This window comes from Podarcis muralis, chromosome 10 (genome assembly GCF_964188315.1).
Source record: "Podarcis muralis chromosome 10, rPodMur119.hap1.1, whole genome shotgun sequence".
NCBI classification, from domain to species: Eukaryota; Metazoa; Chordata; class Lepidosauria; order Squamata; family Lacertidae; genus Podarcis; species Podarcis muralis.
In genome coordinates this window covers 55,551,695-55,575,968 of record NC_135664.1, presented here as the reverse complement: position 1 = coordinate 55,575,968, position 24,274 = coordinate 55,551,695, and the positions used below count along the sequence as shown (strand labels likewise).

General features: G+C 41.8%; 1 protein-coding gene across 6 annotated transcripts in view; it reads right to left on the bottom strand.

The window, feature by feature from the left end:
* Positions 1-24,274, bottom strand: part of DGKI (diacylglycerol kinase iota) — a 259,648-nt gene that overhangs the window by 57,869 nt on the left and 177,505 nt on the right. For all 6 annotated transcript variants that reach the window (XM_028746780.2, XM_077935076.1, XM_028746783.2 and 3 more), the window contains 3 exons: positions 11,507-11,607; positions 3,455-3,534; positions 2,708-2,752 (listed from right to left, as the gene is read on the bottom strand). In XM_028746780.2, coding sequence (XP_028602613.2) covers positions 2,708-2,752; positions 3,455-3,534; positions 11,507-11,607 — 226 coding nt within the window. The remainder of the gene's footprint in view (positions 1-2,707; positions 2,753-3,454; positions 3,535-11,506; positions 11,608-24,274) is intronic.

The following is a 24,274-nucleotide window of genomic DNA, read 5'->3' as shown; positions in this document are numbered from 1 at the left end:
TATTAAACAGACTGCAGCAAGCAACACACAGAGAAAGGAAGGGAACACAAATCAACATCTGGAGGCAAGTTTCTCATTTGCAGCTGGGTTCATGGTGATGCTATCTGCTGACTCTCCCCATTCCAAACTCCAGGGAGCCCCAAGAATGAAATGTACTTTGTTTATGAGATCTAAAAGTGCCCCAGACACCTTATTAGTGAGACAGGAAGATAGTTCTATTAACTAAAAGGCTCGAGCGCAGGTACCGTCCGCCTTTCTCTCTATAATTCATACCAGGTTGATAACAAGACAACGCTGCTTTGGGTTGAGAGCTCAAAGAGATGCTCAGAGAATACATAAATAACTCCCTGGGAAATTGAAGAGAATCTAGGAGTCCATTCAAAATGAGTAATAATCAAGTACTGATGATGCACTAGAGGATTCAAAGAGGCTTACTTGCGGAACTAGGTGGGTGATTCATTGATATACATCAGGGGTGGGGAACTGGATCTGCCTGGGAGGCCAAATCATGATTTTCTCAACCCTTTGTGGGCCACATTTGACAGGTGGGGAGAGCCACTTACTTATCACCTGACATCGCAATGATGTCAGGTGACCTTCTTTGCTCCCAGGGGTCTTCAGAAGCCCTTTTCAAAACACTACATTGAGAAGCACTTTGCAGGTGGGGGGGAAAGCTTGACTTCTGTCCAAGCCAATCTGATTGGTACAGGTGGAGACATCCATCACCAGAGGGAAGGCAATATGGCAGTTCATATTTTACCAACCACAAAACTTGGAAAGCACCAAAAAACAGGGAAGAGGAGAGGAAGCAACTCCATATGCTTGAAACAAGATTTTTTCCAAGCCCAACACATTTCAGAACAGGGCCTTTCCTCTGTAGCACTTCTTAACAGCAGTCCTCATCAAAAGCAAAGAACTCTGCAGTGACTCCAACAATAATTCCCTTGCTGTGGATGAGAATTGCTGTTCAAAAGCCCCTCAAGGAAGGATTTGTTCCGAAATGTGCAGGTCCTGGAAGAAATCTCATTTCAAGCATCTGCAACGACTTCATTGTCCCGTCCCCCTCCAGTTCATATTTTACATTATCCCTCTCCACAACGTGGATTAAAAAGAGACTGGAACCATTTCAGTGGCAAACAGTCAAAGACGATGACCCTCACCTATGAAATGCTAGCTGCAAGGAAGAGTGTCAAGGCTCCAGGTTAGTTGCAACAGAAGTATAGTCCTGACAGATAAGAGATGAGACTATAAACCCATTTCTGGACTGTAGAATTTCAGGTTGTTCCCCCATTAAAATCTTTTATGCACCATGAAAATCTATGATGTTAGGGGAAACACGAGTCTGGAACCTTTGTCCTGATATTCACTTCTCACTGCAGATGGGGGTCATATAAGTACTACAGTTGTTATTGTAATTATATGTATGTTTTAAACAGATGTTATCTATGCATATAATTTTAATTTTATTAATGTTTAATTTTTTAATGGTCCCCCCCAAGTTTTTAGTGATTCTTGTTTCTTTCTTCAAGTTTCCTTGAATCCCATAAGGGAAAAGGGGGGAGGGGTATAAACAAATACATAATAATAATTAAATACTACAGTATATATTATATACTACAGTAACAGTCCAACTCGTGGGACTTGGTATAACTCAAGATTTACTATTTATGTAATAATAATAAAAATGTCAGTTGTGTTCATGCATTTAATGCCATGTCTACTTAGGTTTGGAGTCACAACTTTAGTTGGATCGGGTTCGAAATGTTACTTTTTTATGAAGGGACACTCAGTAAAAAAAAAATGCACTTTCCTTGTGTTACTGAGGGTCCTTGGAAGAACAGTTTTCACTGTTTTGTTCTTAAAGTGTAGTAATTCACACTGGGGCTTGCTGGTGAACGGCAGGTAATATATTAAATAATGGTGGTGGTGGTAACGATAATATCTGTTCAATGCAAATGTTTGATGTACCTATTTTTTGGAAACGAAACACTCTGAAAGAAATGATCCATTACTAACTTCACCTTTTATTGATTTTTCACGCTTTGGAAAGAGCAGCAAAGACTGGCCTGAGACCATCCCGACTGATCTTAATGGCATGAGCCCTTATTCTACATGAGAAAATTCAAAAATGTAGAACACCTCTCTCTCTTTTTATAAGGTAGGTCCCCTTGCTGGTGCTATACTTTATTAAACTCTTCATTTTAGCGTGTGCGCAAGCATGCTGGGGGAAATGATGTGGAAAGTGCATGAAGGTGATAACAAGAGAATATTCCTTAAGGCGAAACAAGATTAAAAATGCAACTCTGTGAATCAGACGAGATTATATTTAAAATGCAGGCTGGAGGATGAACCTTCAAAAACAGATTGTAAATGCAAACAGAAACTGCTGCAGGTGATTTTTGCCTGAACTGAAAATATTATATAAAAAGGAAGCGAATGTGGCTTTGCCCTCTCTCAAGAGTCATGTCCTCTTTTGCTAGGAATTATAGGTCAAGACTTGCCAGGAAAATATAGAGGACTATTCATGTATGCCACAACAGCAGCTAGGATATTACTAGCCCAAAAATGGAAAGAAGACAAGATACCAACTAAAGAAGAATGGCAAGAAAAACTGATGGACTACGCTGAAATGGCAAAGCTAGCTGGAAAACTTAGAGACAAGGACAATAGAGACTTTTAAAAAGACTGGGAACCATTTATGTTGTACCTGGTAGTGGACTCTCTGTGTTGTTGAACTTACAGATTGTAAATCCTAGAGGGAGAAAGATCAAAACAATGAATGGTTAGTCCCAAACCAGCCTCAGCCTCCATCGTTTTCCAAACATCCTTGCTAACTTGTTGCATATACAAACTTCTTCATTTATTATTGTTCAGACATGTCACAAAATGTTGTGTAGGCTCCTATGATCTAAGTAATGGGCCCCTATATAAGGTGCCTACATTCTGCTATTTGTAATTATTAGTAGTTTGCATCATATATTTACACCTATTATTATTTCATGTTATAGCTTGTTTATAGAGACTAGATTATGAGTCTTTGTAAATTGTGTTTCTAAAGGAACTTTTGTTATTGCTAAATGCCAATGTGTTTGCATTATTAAGTTTGTTATTAAGCTCTAACTTAAAAATCATTTTAAGTTAGAGCTTAATAATTATTTCACTATTAATATACTTCTTCTTAATTGTATTTCACTATAAATATACTTCTGCTTAATTGTATTTCAGTTCAACAATTACTTTGATAAAATATGGTACATATTTTGTTATGTGCAAATGGCTTTAGATACCTATTAGGTCCATAAATTACCATATAGCATATTTGCAACACAAAAAACAGCGACAATTTGTTGTTGACAAAGGACAGCTGGACATTACCTTCAGTAGCCTAGGGCCTCATCAAACTAAATCCGGCCCTGAATACCTGTGTACATGTGTGTAATTTGGGGCAACTCACCTCCTCTAGGCGATCCACATACATGCGACAGGTCTCCAAATCACAGTCTCCTCTGACAACTATCATTCCCAGAGGAATAGCTACAGGAATAATAATAATAATAATAATAATAACTACAGCACATTGCAAAACAGAAAGAAATCACAGTACTGTGCAATATTTTTAGCAGCACAATCCTATACAACAAGGCTTGTTTGACCTGTGGTCCTCCAGATATTGGCGGACTACAACTCCCATCATCCCTGAAAATTGATCATGCTTACTGAGTTGGAGTCCAACAACACCTGGAGGGTTATAGGTTTGCCGTCTATGGTGTGCCTGGTGCACACCAACCTAGAAAGCCAATGGGTTTTACTCCAAGGAAACATGTACTGGATTGCAGTCATACTTTAAAACAGAGGTATCTCAACTGTGGTCACCTCAGCATAGTTAATAATAAAAAATCAGAATTCATTCAGAAAATCTAGTCAAGGCTGTTCACGACAACATAAAGTGACATTACTATATTTCACATTATTCCCACAGAGAGAGAAAGTAGAAATTTTCATGCTACGTACACCATTGTTCATTGGAGCAGGCTTTCATGAATTTTAGTAATGTAAAGAGCATGGGGAATCAAAGTAAAGCAATTTATTTATTCTTTTTTTAAAAATATTTTTTTATTTTGACATAGTAATAATAATAAATAAATAAGAATAAAATCTGCCCCCCACCCCTGAGACCATTCCATTTTAACTATCCAGGCTCCCAAAATTTCAACACCTCTTGTGATGTTTTGACCCCTTTCTATTTTAACAGTACAAATTCTACAAACACCCTCAATACCTCCTCAAAATCTTTTCTCCTGCGTATTCCCCATCTTACCTTAATAGGGTGTGTTAATTTATCATTAATAGCTAATATCCCGCACCTCTTTATACCACTCTTCCATTTTATATTCACCTTGCCCCTTCCACTTCCTAGCTATAATAACTCGTGCAGCTGTCAATAAATTTGTGAGCAAATCCAGTAACGCAATTCAAAACACCATGGAAACACTGGGTTTCATTAACATCTGGTCATTTATCCCCATTTGTAAAAAAGCAAAAATCACAGAAAAGAAATTGCATGTGTCCTGGTCTCCTAGGAGCTTTGGACACAATCCACCAGGAAGTTCTCCTGTTCGATCCCCACTGAACTGAATCAGAGCTGTGTAGGAGCAGGGAACCTGTGACCCTGCAGATGTTGCTGGACTACAAGTCCCATCACCGCTCACTATTGGTCCTGCAGGCTGGGGCTGATGGGAACTGGAGTTCAATAATATCTGGAGGGCTGCAGTTGTCCATCCCTAGTGTAGAACCACAGTAGTTCCTGCATAGCTCCCATCCCATTTCTTGGTGAATTATGCTCTTTGCCCTAATACTGCTAGTCCTTCCACCTTTGCAAGAGTGTGCATGAGCATGGACCTCTCTACCCAGCAGCATTGACAACAGTGCTGAAACAGTTAAAGAATAAACCAAGCCAGACATCATTGGCACTGTATTTTTGTAGTGCACAGAAACTGAATAACAACAACTCTATTTCAAAAATACATACTCAGTGCATTTCAAATACATGGGAGAGCTTTAAATTCCTCAAACAGATGAAAAACCTTCAAGATTACATATTGATGCATCATTAAACAATTTAGTTTTCTTCTATCGAACTCATCACAAACTGCTTATGGTTGATCATATTATGAGCTCTAAGCTGGCTGCGATGGCTTAAGAATTAAAGGACTGTTTCTGACATTCATTTCTGCCGTGCTGGAAATTAATGAATAGTCTGCAGTTGGCACTTTGTTTAATGCAGAGCTTTTAAAAGCATAAGAAGCAACAGCAGGCTAAGATTTTCCCCCATGTATTTTCACTCTGTTTACCTTTCCATACATCTCATGGGAGCTTTAATTTAGCTCCTGTGTCAGTGCTCAGAATACAAGGTAGGTGGGACCTGGTCCCCTTCTCTTGTAACCCATAGGTATAATATTTGGAAGGCAGTTGAGTGGGACAAGGAGTGATTTGATGAAAATGAGAAGGAAACCCTACCTTTCCCCCAATAAATCAAGTGTTGCACAATGCTACTTTAAGCAACAAGGATACTCTTCTCAACATTAATCAGTGCAGCCCTCATAATGTGGAAGTACTTTGTCCTATACATGTGAAAGGGGGGAAATACCCTAGTAATAGACTACTGGCATCAAGACGTGTAGTCCATGGGTGAGATGCTCCAGAGAGACTTTTCAGAAGATGCCCATCAAGTTAGATCTACAGACACTAGCCACTACTGACACTATCAAATTAAGTGACCAAGCCCCCCTTGTGCCCTTCAACCACTTCTCTTTCATTAACAGGGCAGGAACTCAACTGCAGGTACATAAATATTGGGAAGGATCTTTTTAAAGAAAAATTAACAAACAACTGCAGTGGCATAAGATTTCGTGGACTACAGCCCACTTCATCAGAAGCATTAAGGAAAATCCTCATTTGCCAAGTATCTATACACACATTTACAGAAGAAAATATTAAAATGTAAGCAGTGTATCCACAAAGACCATGAAATGCAATAACTCATTTCATGCATTATCCTCCAGGTGATCATTATCATCCAGCTCTTTTGCCTGGCTAGAACGTCCACTTGAACTATAACAATGCTTCTTGCATGTCTGAATGAAGAGATGCTAACTGTAGAAGCCACTTACTTTTGCATGGCTGGATTGTACAAAGGTGAGCATCAGTGTCACATCCATTGCCCTGCCCACCAATGGCATAAGACCCTTGAAATTAGGGAATACAGACCCTGGTTTGAAAAAGGTTCTCTTCATCCCTGTTCTTAGTGCAAATGTCAGAGGTTTTCAAAAGTGACATCAAGGCACTGATAAGATGTGAAATGGACATGGCTGTCAAACTTTGCTTCTTTGACAGAGTAAAGTCTGCTTGCATACTATTATTGGTTAACTTATCATGCCATAAAAAAGAAGTATTTGAAGAACTATGATTTAAGGGCTTGCTGGGATCTAGTTTTGATGCTTCCTCATTAGCTGCTGGTTTCTATCTTTTTACAACAATAACCAGTACATCACTGCTGTTCCTGTAAGTGGGCTAAGAGAGAGCTGGTTCATAAATTCTCGTGCTATTTTCTTCTATTAAACTTTTCAGCACGGGGGAAATGAGTGTGTTTTTATCAGAAGCAAGAGCTCCATTTCGCCTGCTGAAATATTACGCCGAAACAAATCAGTCATTCCATTTTTGGCCGAGTGCTGCTGACAGGGGCTACTTAATTCTGAGCACGGTGACATCACATCGCTCGTGCCTTCGGTAATCTGGACAAACTCCAGGTTCAAATCAGCCCTTGGCAAAGTGCTCACTAGTAGAAAATACACACACAGAGAGAGAGAGACTAGCAGCCGCTAGTAGGCTTATGTGGTGGTGGGATGAAGTGCTCTGTCAGTTCTAGGAACTGCCAATTTAATTTCCCATAATGCTCCTGGTGCATCATCATCCTGGGTCCTTGTGGGGAACTTAAATCACAGCTCCCAACTGACTGGTACTTCTACAATACACTTTTAAAGAAGGGAGGGGACACTGTGGCCCCAATAGCTGCCAGAGAATGCATACTGGTTTTGTGCCATCCTGGAACTGCGTCACTGGGGAGAATGAGGAGAGAGCACAGGTCAGCAGTTGGCAATGCATTCGTCATGGCATATGGTTAGACCTAAGCACAGAAACACTCCTTTGGGTCAACCAGACTGGCATAGACACTAGGAGGTTTGTCTTCTTCTGCCTTCTGGAAATCCAGAGCAGTAGCTTTTCTTTGCTGAACATCAGGCTCCAGCTTCTAGCTTTGGTGCACTGGCTTTACAGACTCTGAGCTAGAGGTCAGAGTCAGACCCTCCAGATCTATATTTGGGTGCAGCTGCTTGACTCAGCCTGGCCTTGCCAGTAGCATACAACTGGCAGTTACTATATGAGGCCAGGATGGGGAACCTGTGGCCCTCCAGATGTTGTCAGTCTACAGGTCCCATCATCCCTGTTCACTGGCCATACCTGTGGAGACCCACAGGTTCCCCATTCCTGATGAAAATGCTACAATTAAAATAAATGATGCAAATTGAGCCTATTTGTATAGACCGGATTATTTCATGTAAGTGCCTCCAGAATTCAAGTCACCCAGGACTTCTGATGAGGAAAGGATTTGACACTTGGAAGATACAACAGCGAAGTCTTCTGTGAATAAGTAGCCAAGGGGATGAATGAAGCCCCTCCTGTCGGGTGAATTAGACTCATTCTCAAGTGCTTTTCCAGTTTCTGATGTTCACCAAGTACAACCCACACATTTTTTGAGCACCTGTCTTCAGCCATTGAGACAATAAGCCTCATTTAAAAATTAGAAATTTAAGATTTTTGTTACTTTCTCCACTAATTCATTTTGCTCCCCTTTGATGTAACATTCACCTATGTGGAGATTTTGGAAGTCATTCCAAAATTACTCACCGGGTGGAAACTGTTGTATCAGAAGAACGCTTACCCTTAAAGAACAAATGAACTAAGCAATTTGGTTGGACAAATTCATCTCTGGGGAATGATTTGGTTACAGTGATGGAACTTGAACTGGATTACCTCTCAAGCATACACACACACACACACACACACACACACACACACACACACACACACTTACTGTCCTAAGTGAATACCTGTACCTCTTATAAGAATATTGTTCCATTCTATCATCAAAGTGTTCTGATGGGAGACAGAAAGAACTAAAATAAAATAGTGGAGTGAGTAACAAAAATGGGGTAAAATAAGGTTTAAAAAATGGTTGTTTCAATATTACAAAGGAAAGTATGGAATCATTTAATTTCTTGGAAGGATTTCAAAAATGAGTTGTCTACCTCCAGTGGAGCCCAGATTAATCTTCTCTGAACAGCATGTATGACGAGTTGGATGCAGGAGTAAAAAAATTCAATTTCAGATGAGGCCACTGATAGAATCAAATTGGTATTTCAAGCAAACAAGAAGAGCAAAATTTATTTACTCTGAGTTTGGATGATCCAGGTTATTACGCTGGTGTCGAAGTATTTGATGCTCCATCATGAAGACATGTCTCAAGCAAAAATCTTAATAGCTTTCCTGCAGGGCTCCCAAAGGGATAAGAAAATGGCTCATTCTTAAACGGGTTTCTATGTTATGATTTTCATCATTTACTGCCTATTTAGGTGGACAAGATTGAAAGGGGAACATTGGGAAAGAGTCATGATCCACGCATTTGGAGAGTGATCTACAGCTTTTTCCGCAAAAGAGAGACATCCAAAAGAGATACTGGACATCCTAGTAAACCATGACTTAATGTAGGGGAAGCCAAAGTGATGCCCTCCAGGTGTTGCTGAACTACAACTCCAAGTATCCCATCAGCACTGGTCATGATGGCTTAGGCTGATGGCAATTGAAGTGCAACAACATCTAGAGGGCCCCACATTGCTTATTCCTGTTTTAACATGATGGGAGAAGCCATAGCAAGTCAAAGACTCATGGTCTCCTCGCCCTTCTCACTCCTCCTGTGGCACATCCACAAGGAGATGAAGCTTTCACTTCCATTTTTGATTAACCATGGTTTAGCATTACACATGAACCCTAAACTGTGATTAATCTTAACTGTGGTTTGTTAAGCTAAGCTGTCTTCATAACTCTTAGTTTGAAGTGGGCTGGTTTAAAGCAAACTACAGATAAGGTGAATCATAGTTTGCCAGGTTCAAATGAAACAAGCTGTTTTCTTCAAAAACTGAAGAAAAGGATTCCAATACCTTCACCACTGGAGAGGGGAGCATGAATGGGTAAGTCAAAGGCTATTTATTGTTAGATTTATATCCTGCCTTGTGAGGTAGGCTAGACTGAGAGACTGTTGCTGGGCCAAAGCCACCCAGTGAGTTTCATGACCAAGTGGGGATTTGAAGCCTAGTCTCCCATGTCTTAGTCCATTGATTCCACTGGCTATTTTCCTTATCTTCTCCACAGAGATGATGCTCACAGCTGGGAGCAGAAAGCAAGTCTACAGTCCCCAAATGTCTTCTTCCATGTCCCTCCAATAAACAAAGGTTTATCATGATGTCCAAACTGCCCCATTGTGTTGGAGGTACTGTCATGCACCACACCACAACGTTACAAAGGTGAATCACCTCTGCTGTTGCAATCTGGCAATTTTTTTCCTCAGGCAAATGATTCTCCTCAATGAAGAGTTCTGCTCAGCACCATCCAAGACAGCTCTCCCACCACAAACCAGGCAGTCGACATTAGCTAGCATAATTTCAATAATTAATATGCTTTCTCCCCACAAACCCTAACAATTATCTTCATGAAGAATGTTTGGCAAACCCATGACAAAGGCTTTAATTTTCTGGGTGGAAATATGTAGCAAGAGCTGGCACTAGTCTTGTTAGAAGAACCTGTGTTCCCATTATTGAGACCATCATCTTTCAACTCTGGGAAAGAGTACCAGTGAACAGTGAAAAGGGTGTGTGTGTGTGTGTGTGTGTGTGTGTGTGTGTGTGTGTGTGTCTGGGAGCATAAAACTGTCTAAACAGAATAACCATATTTCTACAAGAAGATAAGCAAACCAATTAGAAGATTTGCCATCCAGTAATTACCAGGGAATCCCATATTGTAAAAAAAGGAAGCTGCAGCTTTGTTACATAACAAACAGCCGTCCTTGTAATTGAATATGAATAATGAGCCAGATGCATGAACAAGACTCTATTAAACTGTTATCGCAAGCAGCCACATCCTGCACTGATTAATGACTCCGTGCATGTCACCAAGGAAAAGGACTTCATTTTAAGGTGTTGCCGTCAACAGCAGCGCCAGATTGGCTGACCTCTCCCTTGGACTTTTGCACCATTGATTAAACGTGACCATTAATTGCTACAGTACTTTCTCCCAGAAATTGTGTATTGTTTTTCTCAGCAGAGCTGTGAAGTTTGAGGTTGATAAGGTCTTAACTGAGAATCAGGAAAATTAATGGGAATCTTCTCCATGACTACAAGGGTATTTGCATGAGGCCCTTATGGTATAAGACATTTGTATCATTCATATGCCAGAATGAAGTGTGTGATTCAGTCTTTCGCCATTCCATGCAGACTTGCCAGATGTCTCAAGAAAGTGCACCAGCAGGGCATGATGGCAATATCTATAAGGTATGGGTTTCTTCCAAACAAGTGGCCTGCTTGCTCTGAAAAGAGGAGTTGCTACTTTTGCCTTATCCACCACAGCTATCCATTGCCACACCAGATCTCTATCTTCAGGGCTTTTCTTGATTCCCTGTTTGCTCAACCATTACAGTCATACCTCATGTTACATTTGCTTCATGTTACTTTTTTCAGGTTGTATCCCACGGTGACCCAAAGTACTGGAAAGGGCTACTTCTGGGTTTCGCCACTCACGCATGCGCAGAAGTGCTAAATCACACTTCGCACATGCGCACAAGCACCAAATTGCACCGCGCACCTGCGCAGATACGGCACTTCAGGTTGCAGGCTTTTCATGTTGCGAACGGGCCTCTGGAACGGATCTCATTTGCAACCACTGTATACCTATAATGATCACATCTGCTTTGGAGATTGCTTCTTGCAACAAAGACCTAAACGTCATAGAGAGATCAGCTGGTTTCTGTTTACAGGAAGCATCCAACTACAGGAGCAGCATTTTAAAAGAAAACATGCAGGTAAACACAGGGGAAGTCCCAACTTGCTCTTTCAAAATGGCGCCAAGCTATAAGTTTGGAGGGCAGGAGATGCTATAAATGCACACAAATCTTCTTGCCCAATGCTTTCCCTCATAAAAGCCACCTTGCCAGGCATCAGGAATGCACTCGGCTTCTGTGGAGCACAAAGCAAAGAAGGCAGGACCTGATAGCAAATGGCTGTTGACTAAGCCCAGCCAAAACATGTCAGCCCTGTATCAAAAGGCTACCTATATACATAGGAGAACACATGAATGCAGTTATACTAATCAGCCGTATGTTTATATATATATATATACTTACAAGCTTCCCGAAGCTTTTCCTTGTCATAATGCAGTCCCTCATAATCCTGTAAACTAATTCTGTTCACTCTGATCCTCAGGCGCTCTAAGACGGCATGGGGACTGCAAGGAAAGGCGAGAGAAATGTTAGGCAGGGTCACAGCTAACATCGGTTTTCAGAAGAGAGAATCTGATTTTCCTAGAATGAGCTGCAATGAGAGAGGAAGAACAGAAGCCAAAAAGCAAAAAATAAAAATAAAAATTGAATCCCCATGAGCACTGAGCTGCCAATCTCAAATCATGAGCTTTCTGCAAATAAAACAGTTCACCCTTTGATTCAATGCAACAGCATTCCTTGAAGGTCACAGGGGTCAACAAGTCCTTTTGAGAAAGTCAGAAAAGTTTCCGTTACAAATCTGGCATGCACCTGCTGGGGTTTTTTCTATTAAAAATTTGAAATCTGCCCAGCTGTAGATTAGGACTTCCTACAGAGGACCTTCAGTGGGAGACCCAGCTGTCTAAGATGAGGGGGAAGGCTACCTGAGAGGCCCTTCTCTAAAGTAGTTCTCAAGTTGGGAAAAGCTTTTCCCCAGAGAGGTTTGTCTGATTATTAATTAATTAATTAAATAAATTTATTAGACACCTTCCCTCACCACAGGCAGCTCAAGGCATCTTTACAAAAATAAAACCAACCAACCAACAAGTAAAAAAACCCCTATACATTCATTAAAACTAAGGAGGGAAATAAATAAGTAAAACATTTAAATGAAAATATTGGAAACAACCCCCCTTTTTTGTTGTTATTTTTTCTGAACCAGGAAGCAACCTTTCCATTTCCCCCAAGCTTTTAACTACAATTTTGATTTTGCTGACTGTTCTCAACTTGATTTTATATTTTAATGGATTTATTTGATGATGATGATTATTATTATTAAAAAATATATAAACGGCCCTAAGAATATAATTTAACAATGGCATAACAGTACCTATACATGAATGAATGAACAAATGGATGCAATTGCTGTGCTTTTAGCAGTCCTCAGTATGATGAACACAGCACAAATGAGCTTCACTTGAACTTTTTGAAGATGCTAGCTCACACCTGCAAGCAGCTCCTCTTAGCAGCTTAGCACAACACACCTGACCCAATTTCTCTAGACAAAGTGACAGGCATATCCTGAACTCCAGATACTTTAGGAAACATTCTAGATTTGCTACTGAATAAAAAGACATTCAAAGTTCACCCCTGCCAATAACTGTTTGAAGCGAACAGCACATACATTCCAATGAATGATTAGCAAACAGTTTAATAAGGAATTTATTATAAGCAGAAGTCTCATCAGTGCTGACTCCAGGTTTTGGAGGTACCTTAGACAAGACACCCTCCCTGATTGAGTCTACCTTCTCACTGCAACAGATCCAAGTGGCTTTTGAGCAATCAAGCAGTGTATAATTTTTATATAATAATATCTGACCATACCAACCCTCAGTAACTTAAATCCATTCATATCAATGGGTCTGATTCAATTAGCTACCACTCTGTAATGTAGTAGCTACGTTTATACTCTGGGCAATGGTTTTATCACAGGGGGAGGGCTGTCTTTAGATGGTAATGTACATTGCTTTGCTCACATCAATATGTGCTACATTTTGGGGGTGGTGTCTGTTTATTCTGCCCTCATGGCACCACTGTGTATAAGCTAGAGGAATGTTTCTCAAAAGAACCAGTTGGATGCAAAGCAGAGAGCCAGTGTGGTGTAGTGGTTAAGAGCGGTAGTCTCGTAATCTGGTGAACTGGGTTCGCTTCCCCGCTCCTCCACATGCAGCTGCTGGGTGACCTTGGGCTAGTCATACTTCTCTGAAGTCTCTCAGCCTCACTCACCTCACAGAGTGTTTGTTGTGGGGGAGGAAGGGAAAGGAGATTGTTAGCCGCTTTGAGACTCCTTCAGGTAGTGATAAAGTGGGATATCAAATCCAAACTCTTCTCTTCTTCTTCAAACAAAGAATGGTATATAACCATTTTTATTTATTAGTTAGTTGGTTAGTTTCTTCGTTACATTAATACACTGCCTTACTCCAAGGTAATCAAGGTTACATGGTGTTCCCTTCCACATTTTACCCTCACAACAACCCTGTGAGGTAGGTTAGATTGAGAGGCAGTGACTTGCTCAAGGTCACCCAGTGAACTTCTTTTCTGAGTGGAGATTTGAACTCTGGTCTCCTGCTTCACAGTCCAACACTCTAACCACTGCTCCAAACTGGCCATTTTCCTTGCCTTCTCCACAGAGGTGATGTCAGCGGTTGGGAACAGAAAGCATGCCTATAGTCCTCAAATGTCTTCTTCCACGGGATTTTTTTAAAAAACGGGCTTAACATTTATTAATATTGGTCCCAGGGCAGGTTGTGACATGTGGCTCTTTGTTGTTTTATGCATCCAGCTTCAACAACAACAAAACAGCACTTTCCTTTCAAAAAGTAAACTTACACCGTATGAATTATTGCATCATTATTCCTTAGCTTAAAATCTACCAGACCTTTTGGACCTAAGGCGATGTATTTTCACTGACCTCTGGAGTCTATGGAGAAGGCAATTAGCAAATATCTCTGAGGAAGCTGAATTTGTTCCTTGGTTGATTGCTATAAACAGGTCTGTCACCTCTGGACAAATTTGAAAAACCTAGAAACAACCTGAGCGCAAACTCCCTATTAAAGCAGCACCTAAAGGCAGAGACTGTCTGGTCTTGGAAGTGACAGGAAGTAACAGTCAGTAACTACGGGTTAAGACCATGAACTGAAAATACATATATAATATATAATTTTCCCGTTCTTGTTCATTGCAGCAAGCAACGAGGAGTACAACACATTTCTGAGCTTCAGAGGTTATGCTGGAATTTTAAAGGATTCTAAGAATAGCGAACCAAACCAGCTGAAATAATTATGGTTTTCACATTGCTCTGGACAGACAATAATTCCCCAGTGCTAAATAGCAGCTGCCATGTTGCCCAGGTGCCCTCAGATGTCAAAAAAAACCCCTCTCTCTATGCAAGGCAAGCTGTCATGATTTGTCTGAGACAGAAAGCGGCACCCATAACTTCCTGAGCAGCTTCAGGGGACAGCTGTCTGCTTTAGCTGGCATTCGGACATCTCATCTAACAGGGTAGGATCTACCTGCTGCTTCTTTTGTTTTTGTAGGTAGATCTGGAGATTCAGAACTCTGGGGATAGAGGAGAAAGCAGCAGGCGAATAACAGCAGGCGGCAAGCCAGGTGATTCAGCCCCTTTCTTGACTCAGGCATTTATTTAACATTCAAAAAGAAGTTGACCGAGAAATTAAGATCAATATGATGGATGGTGCCAGTGCCCTCTAAAGTCACAGGAGGTGGGAAAATCAGGGAGGGGGCGTAAATTAAATATTGACAAGACTTTTAAAGAATTATATGGGTTACATTTTTTTATTTTACTTGTGTTGACCTGCGGTTGTTGCTTTGGGTGGTGACTGCGTGGTTTTGTGTGGTTTCTCATTAGATGGTACAATATGAGATAAGGTATAAAACACATTTTTATATGGAAAGGTGATTTTAAAAATGCCAGAGAGCAGATAACGAAATGAACCAAGTCCTCAGACTTCAATCAACACAAGTATTTAATTGAATAGTCCATGTCTGAAGAAAGGGAATGTATTCCAGCAACGTTGCAGTGAAAAACTGAAAGACTAATAGACACAGAACAAAATAAGGAATGGCAGCTTCCTCGGTGCTCTAGAAATTGTCTCTCTCTTCCCCTTCAGACAAGCACCTTGTCACCACTATCTGGATATGTTGGCGTAAGAACAAGATACGGAGATGAGTACCCTATTCTTTTAAGTTTTGAGTGCTGCCTAGGCCATTTGGATAACTAGTTGTTGTTGTTCCTCAGAAGACCTGAGGAAACGCATATATAATATCAAATATAAAGCTTACATTTAATTTTGCAACTGTATCTTTAGGGAAAGGATGTCCACAATAATATTGAAGAATCCATTTTTTACCACTTCCAGCATTTTTAAGACAGGGATTATATTGGCCGATCTAATTCTAACATCTTTGTTTTGCAATTATTGGCCACTTCTTGCAGAGCTGCCATTTATTTTATACAGCGCTCAAGTTGAGTGAAGATTTTCTGTGATCCCTTTTAGCCTTATCCACATCCTTTGGAAAGTTGCTGGGAATCAAACTGAGCGGGGAAGAGTGTTGTTACACTCAGGTCCTGCATGTGGGCTTCTCATGGGCATCTAAGTTGACCCCTGTGGGAGCAGGATACTGGATGATGATGGGTCTTTGGCCTCAACCAGTTCTTCTCATGTCTTTTTATTTGTCTACCAGTACTGGACAAACAAGGGATGCGGGTGGCGCTGTTGGTTAAACCACAGAGCCTAGGACTTGCCGATCAGAAGGTAGGCGGTTCGAATCCCCGCGACGGGGTGAGCTCCCGTTGCTCGGTCCCTGCTCCTGCCAACCTAGCAGTTCGAAAGCACATCAAAGTGCAAGTAGATAAATAGGTACAGCTCCGGCGGAAAGGTAAACGGTGTTTCCGTTCGCTGCTCTGGTTCGCCAGAAGCGGCTTAGTCATTCTGGCCACATGACCCAGAAGCTGTACACTGGCTCCCTCAGCCAATAAAGCGAGATGAGCGCCGCAACCCTAGAGTTGGCCACAACTCAACCTAATGGTCAGGGGTCCCTTTACCTTTACCTTTACCTTTACTGGACAAACAAATCCAGAAACTAGGTTTACGAGATGTTGCAGGTATGCAGTTCACTGTAGACTTTGCAGCGATTTCTCAGTCATAAATTACAAATCAACATGGGCATTTCTGAGACCAGAAAGCCTCTGGGAAATACAATAGCTATGTATTCATATAAGAGGTTCTGTTTCATTGCCTCCTAAGGCACATGTTAGCAAAAATGATAGTCATTTGTATTAGGCAGTGCTAATGACGCTGATCACTGTTGGAATTCTCACTTGTATGCCAAAAACCCTGCCACAGAGTTGGGTTTCCAAAGTGGTGGAATGATAAATTCACAGTAACTTTCTGCCCAGCATGAAGCCTAGATGTATGTATCCTGGCCGTCAGCATCAGTAGCCAATGAGCCAAATGAACTCTTGCACAAATGGGTTTGTACACAAGCAAAGCTGTGAACTCTAAAAATTCTTCCCAAGCACGTTTTCCTCCATGCCATGGATATTTTTCATTTATGTATCCATTTCAGTCACTGTGGTCCCACTTTGCATATTAACAATTCCCAAGGCAATTTGCAAATAAGAACCAAAAAAAACCCATGCACTGACAAATGGGGAATGGAGCCATAGAAATCCCCTGAAAAAGGGAAGTCCAAAATTTTGGGGCTGCAACAGAAAAGGCCCTGAATTGTGGCCCTTTTAGCAGATTCTTGCTGGCAAGATCTGCGGTGGAGCTCATTTGGAGGAAGCATACACACAGAGAATCAGAATCCAATCCATTTAAGTCCATAATTGAAATTGGCCTTGAAACAGAGTAGTAGCTGGTACAGTTCTTTTTCAGACATCATGTTTAGGATCCTATAAAAGACTCTGAACCAAGCTCCAAAGGAGAGAAAAAAGATCAGAGCAGCAGCAGATACCTCACATCTGGAGGCTAAATGCGGCCTTCTAGGCCTCTCTATCTGGCCCTTAGGGATTTCCAGAATCAGAGACCTCTTCCCAAACCACACTCATCTACATCCCTGCTCAATTGCCAGCCTTGAGTTTTTAATTGTGACAATGCTTCTTGTTTGCCCAGCTAGAGAGGGGTGTCTGCACAGAAACATCTGGATTCAACTGCACCAGTCTCTTTTGCCTTTGGCACCACTTAGAAGATTGTCCATGAGGATATGTGGACCTTGGGCTGAAAACACTTCTCCACCCATGGACAAGAGGACTAGAAGCCACAATGGAATGTAGGATGCTCCCTTATACAAAGCAAGACCATTGGCCAGCTCACGTTTCATGCAATCCATGGTTTGGGGCAGGGGACATGCTGATGCTGCAGATTAAACCTGGGACCTGCATGCTAAGCAGATGCTCTGCCACTGAACTAGAGTCCACATCTAAAGGCATCTGGCCAAAGAAGATACTCATGCCACTCCATAGTACAACAATGAGGACTTTGTAGCCCTTGAGATGCTGCTGGATTACCAATTCCTATCAGCCTCAGCCAACATGGGATGATGAAAGTTGTAATCCAACAACATTTGGAGGGCCGCAGAGTCCCAATGTCCTCACCCTGCAAACAAGACTCAGAGTCAGAGTTTCCAGCTAAGGAGGTTCTAGGCTCTGAGCCTATTGCTGGAGAAAATGAGATCACTGGGCTTCACAGCCAAGGGTCAACAGAACAACCTCTCATACCTCCAGGGCCTTTAAGGCTGGAACCTGGACCCTCATGGGTGCCTTCCATTGAACCTGAAGAACCAATTGCCTCATCACCAGTCCACTGGTGCAGGAAGTACACCATGTACGTATGAGGCTATAGAACAGAGGAGTGCCCATCTTCCAGTCAGAGGACTGACCCTATAAGAATCTGAAGTTACCCACAATGGGGAAGAGCATGGGAGAGGTAGTCTGGGGGCAGAGGCTGAAAAAGGCTCAGGTTGCTCTCAAACTTTATCATAGCATTTGGAGCTCATTTGGAGCTATCCATGGTCCTGAAACTCCTGCTCTGCCTTGCTTCATGGGATCTAGCATCAGTGCAGAACACAAAAGGGCAGGACAGCCATAGATCCAGGAGATGGTGTTGGTGGGATGAAGAGGAAGCCCACAATGGACCTGAAGTCCCTTCTCCCAATGTCTAGGGCTAAAGCATATGAAATCTATAGCAGGCCAACACCCCTGAAGTCAATCTCCCTTCAGGTGCTAGCTTCCTCTCATGTCCACATGGGAAAATGTACCCAGACACACCGCTCTGACAATATGACACACACTTGTGTTGAAGCTGTGTGACTCTAACACTGCCTGGTTAATTATCCAGACCCTGTGGAAATACTGCTGCTGTAGCAGCATTTGGAATGTGTATTTCTGCCTCCACTGACATGCAAAAAGAAAAAAATGAGAGAATCCAGGCTAGCGGTTGAACCCAGAGCACTCATCTGACATCTAAACAACATTTCTGCCACAGCACCAGTTTGATTCAGCCGGATGAAAACTTTTAATTAAAAACACACCCTTATTCTCCTTCCAATTATTTACAAGTCTTGTGAACCATATCTTATCCTTCAAGTGTCTGCATAAAGTCAGACAAGGGAGGAATTCAGTCACAGATTTCTGACAGATTTTTTAAAAAGGAAAGAAAACAGTCTACATCACATCCCATTGAAATTCTAACTTAGCTGGTATGATTCAGTGAGAAATCTGCCTCCATTTAAAAACAAAAAATCCCCTGAAATTAAACTTCAGAAAATGCACATCTCCCCTGGGCCATGTTTGCAGTGACAGATTAATGAATTACCTATCTTCTGGAGAAGAAATAAACATGCAAAACTAATTAAATCCCCTTGCCTTTAGAACAATAGGGAGAAGGAAAACAGCGGCCACAAAAGAAAAATAATTAACCTTGCTACTGAGATTTCGTTGTCAGAGCTTAGAAGTGATACATTAAAAATGAGGCTCTCTTTGACAATGCTTTACTCATTCAAAACATAAATAGATGCCATCAGAGGAGAGAGAAAAGAGTTTTGGGGCATCTTAAAGACAATGGCTCACGTCTCCAAAAGGGTACGGGAGAATGTGATGCTAACAACCAATACCAAGATGAAGGTCTATCAGACTTGTGTGTTGAGCACACTGTCCTATGGAAGTGAGTGGTGGGCAACTTGCAACTGCCAGGAGCAACTCCGCAACACCTTCCTCATGTGTTGCATCCAAAAGATTTGGGGCATCACATGGCAGGACAGTCTCTCAAACAAAGATGTGCTCTCCCAAGCCCACATTCCCAATATGTTTGCACTCCTTTCTCAGTGATATCTATGCTGGCTTGGTCATGTCCACAAAATGGAAGGTGGTAGGATTCCCAAGGAGCTGGCTTTAGGCACCAGGCCCATTGGCAGACCAACTCTATGTCACAAAGATGTCTCCAAATGTCTCTCCCGTATCAGTCTCTGCAACCACAGCAGGCACAGTAACTCTCCAACAGTTTGACCCCCAAAGGCACACTCTTCCGTTGTCTCCTGAGACACAGTGTAGACATACAGAATACTTGGCCAAAGTTTTCCCACAGACTCCCTCTATTTAAATTACAGCAATTATTTACACATTTAGTCACATATCTGCTTCCTATTCATATAAAATAGCCAATTTTATGAAAATATCTGTCATCTATTGGGGTGATCCTCCCCTATCCGGCAGCCAGTAAACTGGCACCCTAACAGGGATACCCAAAATCCCATGAATACAGCAGCTACGGTCTGTGACATTTCAGCGCAAAGCTCCAGCATATAAAAACTAATCACAGATAGCATTCAATATAGCATTAACCATCAGTAGCACCATCCACAGTCTTTTACTGAACCCAAAATCAACTCTGTTGGCACTGAGTGACTGGCAAGGAATGCAAACACCTGAGCACATGTTCGTTTGGGTGGCAAGTTAAGTCGCAGCAGATGAGCATGCAATGCCTTCCGACAAATCCATGCAGGTGTGTCTAATGCCACAGAGTCAGAGACAACACATCACAGACTAATAGTGTATCAGCAACAGTTCTTTTCCTCCAATATGTCTCCAGGAGATTTACTTGGAGCAGGATTTACTTGGTGCAGTGCTTAGAGTGTTGGACTAGGACCTGGGAGACCAGGGTTCAAATCCCCATTCGGTCATGAAGGTCATTGGGTGACTGAGGACCTCTTTACCTAACCTACCTCCCCACAAGGTTTTTGTGGGCATCAAATGAGGTGGAGAACCATATACACTATTTTGAGCTCCTTGGAGAAAACAGTAGGATATAAATGCAACAAATGCAAATGCATTTTCATGTGTTTAACTTCCCCTTGAATTAATTTATTTTGTAGCAATGAGGCCCATGGTACGTACCCCCAAACAGCTACAAGGGAGACCGGTTCCTTCATGTTCAGTGTATTTAGCATATTTTGTTAATATCCTAATAATATTATGAGTGAGGATTTGTACCTAGCAAAAATAGCACCACTCATGACCAAGAGGGAGGTATCAATAGGCTTGGGGAAATGTTTTTGTTTAAATCTAGCGAGGTTTTCCTAGTAGCTATTGAGAGTCTTATCTTCTATTAATTTGTCTAATCCTCATTTTAAACCATCCCAGTTGGTGGCAATCATTGCCTCTTGGGGGAGTGAATTCCATAGCTTAACTATACACTGTGTAAATATGTCCCTTTTTTAGTGTGGCTTGACACCAAAACAGCCCATCAAGGACTGAATATGCTCAGTAACTATGGAATGGTGGCTGAATGTTGAAGGTTGCGGAATGGGGAATGAAAATACAGGGGTACCTCGGGTTACAAACACCTCAGATTACAAACACTTCGGGTTACAGACTCGGCTAACCTGGAAGTAGTACCTCAGATTAAGAACTTTACCTCAGGATGAGAACAGAAATCATGTGCCGGCAGCGCAGCGGCAGCAGGAGGCCCCATTAGCTAAAGTGGTACCTCAGGTTAAGAACGATTTCAGGTTAAGAACGGACCTACAGAACGAATTAAGTTCATAACCAGAGGTAACACTGTATTCAAAAAGGGCTGCCTGCCTGCCTGCCTGCCTGGAACCGTCCACACTGCAACATTTTGTTATGGTTTCAACTTGCTAAGTACAATCAATTCACCTTCAATGCATTAGCCAATGTGTATGTATGTTGTGTTTGTCTGGCAATTATTCCTGGTCTCCCTAGGTTCCCTTACTGCAGAATTCTCCATAGGATCAGGTATGAATGAATTAACATTTTGAGAGTTCCACAGATAACAAAAAATGAGGTTTCAGATGGGCTGGTATACAGTTGCAGATCGTACTGATTTCAGCTAGGCAGAGAAGGCAGCTAAGTGTTTGTTTGTTTTTTGTGTTCATATGAATAATTAGTATTGGGTACTTCAGACACTAGCAGTAATAGCCTTTCTTGGGTCTGTCTTTTGAGATGTAAATGGCATTAAAATCTCCAGCTCCCACAACATTTTATATGGATCAGAAACAGCCCATTACTGTTTCCTGCCCAGAATGCCAATAAAAGAAAATATGTCTTTGATTACTGTTTTATTAGGAAATAATTAACACTCTGAGAAAGTACAGGAATGTTGATGAATGCAGCAAGGTGCTGTTTGTGTGGGCAGCAATGATGAATAAGGTAATTCTGATGTTAGCCAAATATTTACAAAAGCCAGCAGATTGAGCTTTCTCTCTACAGGCAAATGGCCATATAAAATGAATGTGGTTTGAATGCCAACTCAAAATCTTCAATACAATTTCAGAGAAGGTCACACCATTTAGAATCATAGAATCATAGAATCATAGAATCATAGAATCATAGAATCATAGAATCATAGAATCATAGAATCATAGAGTTGGAAGAGACCACAAGGGCCATCGAGTCCAACCCCCTGCCAAGCAGGAAACACCATCAGAGCACTCCTGACATATGGTTGTCAAGCCTCTGCTTAAAGACCTCCAAAGAAGGAGACTCCACCACACTCCTTGGCAGCAAATTCCACTGTCGAACAGCTCTTACTGTCAGGAAGTTCTTCCTAATGTTTAGGTGGAATCTTCTTTCTTGTAGTTTGGATCCATTGCTCCGTGTCCGCTTCTCTGGAGCAGCAGAAAACAGCCTTTCTCCCTCCTCTATGTGACATCCTTTTATATATTTGTACATGGCTATCATATCACCCCGTAACCTCCTCTTCTCCAGGCTAAACATGCCCAGCTCCCTTAGCCGTTCCTCATAAGGCATCGTTTCCAGGCCTTTGACCATTTTGGTTGCCCTCCTCTGGACACGTTCGAGTTTGTCAGTGTCCTTCTTGAACTGTGGTGCCCAGAACTGGACACAGTACTCCAGGTGAGGTCTGACCAGAGCAGAATACAGTGGCACTATTACTTCCCTTGATCTAGATGCTATACTCCTATTGATGAGGCCCAGAATTGCATTGGCTTTTTTAGCTGCCGCGTCACATTGTTGGCTCATGTCAAGTTTGTGGTCAACCAAGACTCCTAGATCCTTTTCACATGTACTGCTCTCAAGCCAGGTGTCCCCCATCTTGTATTTGTGCCTCTCATTTTTTTTGCCCAAGTGCAATACTTTACATTTCTCCCTGTTAAAATTCATCTTGTTTGTTTTGGCCCAGTTCTCTAATCTGTCAAGGTCGTTTTGAAGTGTGATCCTGTCCTCTGGGGTGTTAGTCACCCCTCCCAGTTTGGTGTCATCTGCAAATTTGATCAGGATGCCCTTGAGTCCATCATCCAAGTCGTTGATAAAGATGTTGAATAAGACCGGGCCCAAGACAGAACCCTGTGGCACCCCACTAGTCACTCTTCTCCAGGATGAAGAGGAACCATTGATGAACACCCTTTGGGTTCGGTCAGTCAGCCAGTTACAAATCCACTGAGTGGTAGCATAGTCAAGACCGCATTTTACCAGCTTCTTTACAAGAATATCATGGGGCACCTTGTCAAATGCCTTGCTGAAATCAAGGTAGACTACATCCACTGCGTTCCCTTCATCTACCAGGCTTGTAATTCTGTCAAAAAACGAGATCAGGTTAGTCTGACATGACTTATTTTTCAGAAATCCATGCTGACTATTGGTGATCACAGCATTCCTTTCTAGGTGCTCACAGACTGTTTGCTTAATGATCTGCTCCAGAATCTTCCCTGGTATTGATGTCAGACTGACTGGGCGGTAATTATTTGGGTCCTCTCTTTTCCCCTTTTTGAAAATAGGGACAACATTTGCCCTCCTCCAGTCTGCGGGGACTTCGCCTGTTCTCCAGGAATTCTCAAAGATGACTGCCAGTGGTTCTGAAATCACATCTGCCAGTTCTTTTAATACTCTTGGATGCAGTTCATCTGGCCCTGGAGACTTGAATACATCTAGACTAGCCAAGTATTCTTGTACTATCTCCTTAGTTATTCTGGGCTGTGTTTCCTCTGCTGAATCATTTGCTCCAAATTCTTCAGGTCGGGCATTGTTTTCTTTATCGGAGAAGACTGAGGCAAAGAAAGCATTGAGGAGTTCAGCCCTTTCTGTGTCCCCTGTTTGCATTTCACCATCTTCTCCTCTGAGTGACCCCACGGTTTCTTTGTTCTTCCTTTTGCTACGAACATACCCATAAAAGCCTTTTTTGTTGCTTTTAACCTCTCTAGCAAGCCTGAGTTCATTTTGTGCTTTAGCTTTTCTGACTTTGTGTCTACACGTGCTGGCTATTTGTTTGAATTCCTCTTTGGTGGTTTCCCCCCTTTTCCATTTTTTGTACACATCCTTTTTTAATCTTAACTCAGTTAAAAGTTCTTTAGATAGCCACCCTGGCTTCTTTAGGCACCTTCCATGTTTCCGTCTCATTGGTATTGCCTGAAGTTGTGCTTTTACTATCTCCCTCTTAACAAACTCCCAGCCATCTTGAACTCCCTTTCCTTTTAGTATTACTGTCCATGGGATCTCACCCAGCACTTCCCTAAGCTTTATGAAGTCGGCTTTCTTAAAGTCAAGAAATTGAGTCCTAGTATGCTTGGCTGCTCCTTTCCGCTGTATAGTAAACTTCAGAAGAGCATGATCACTCGCGCCTAATGATCCTTCCACTT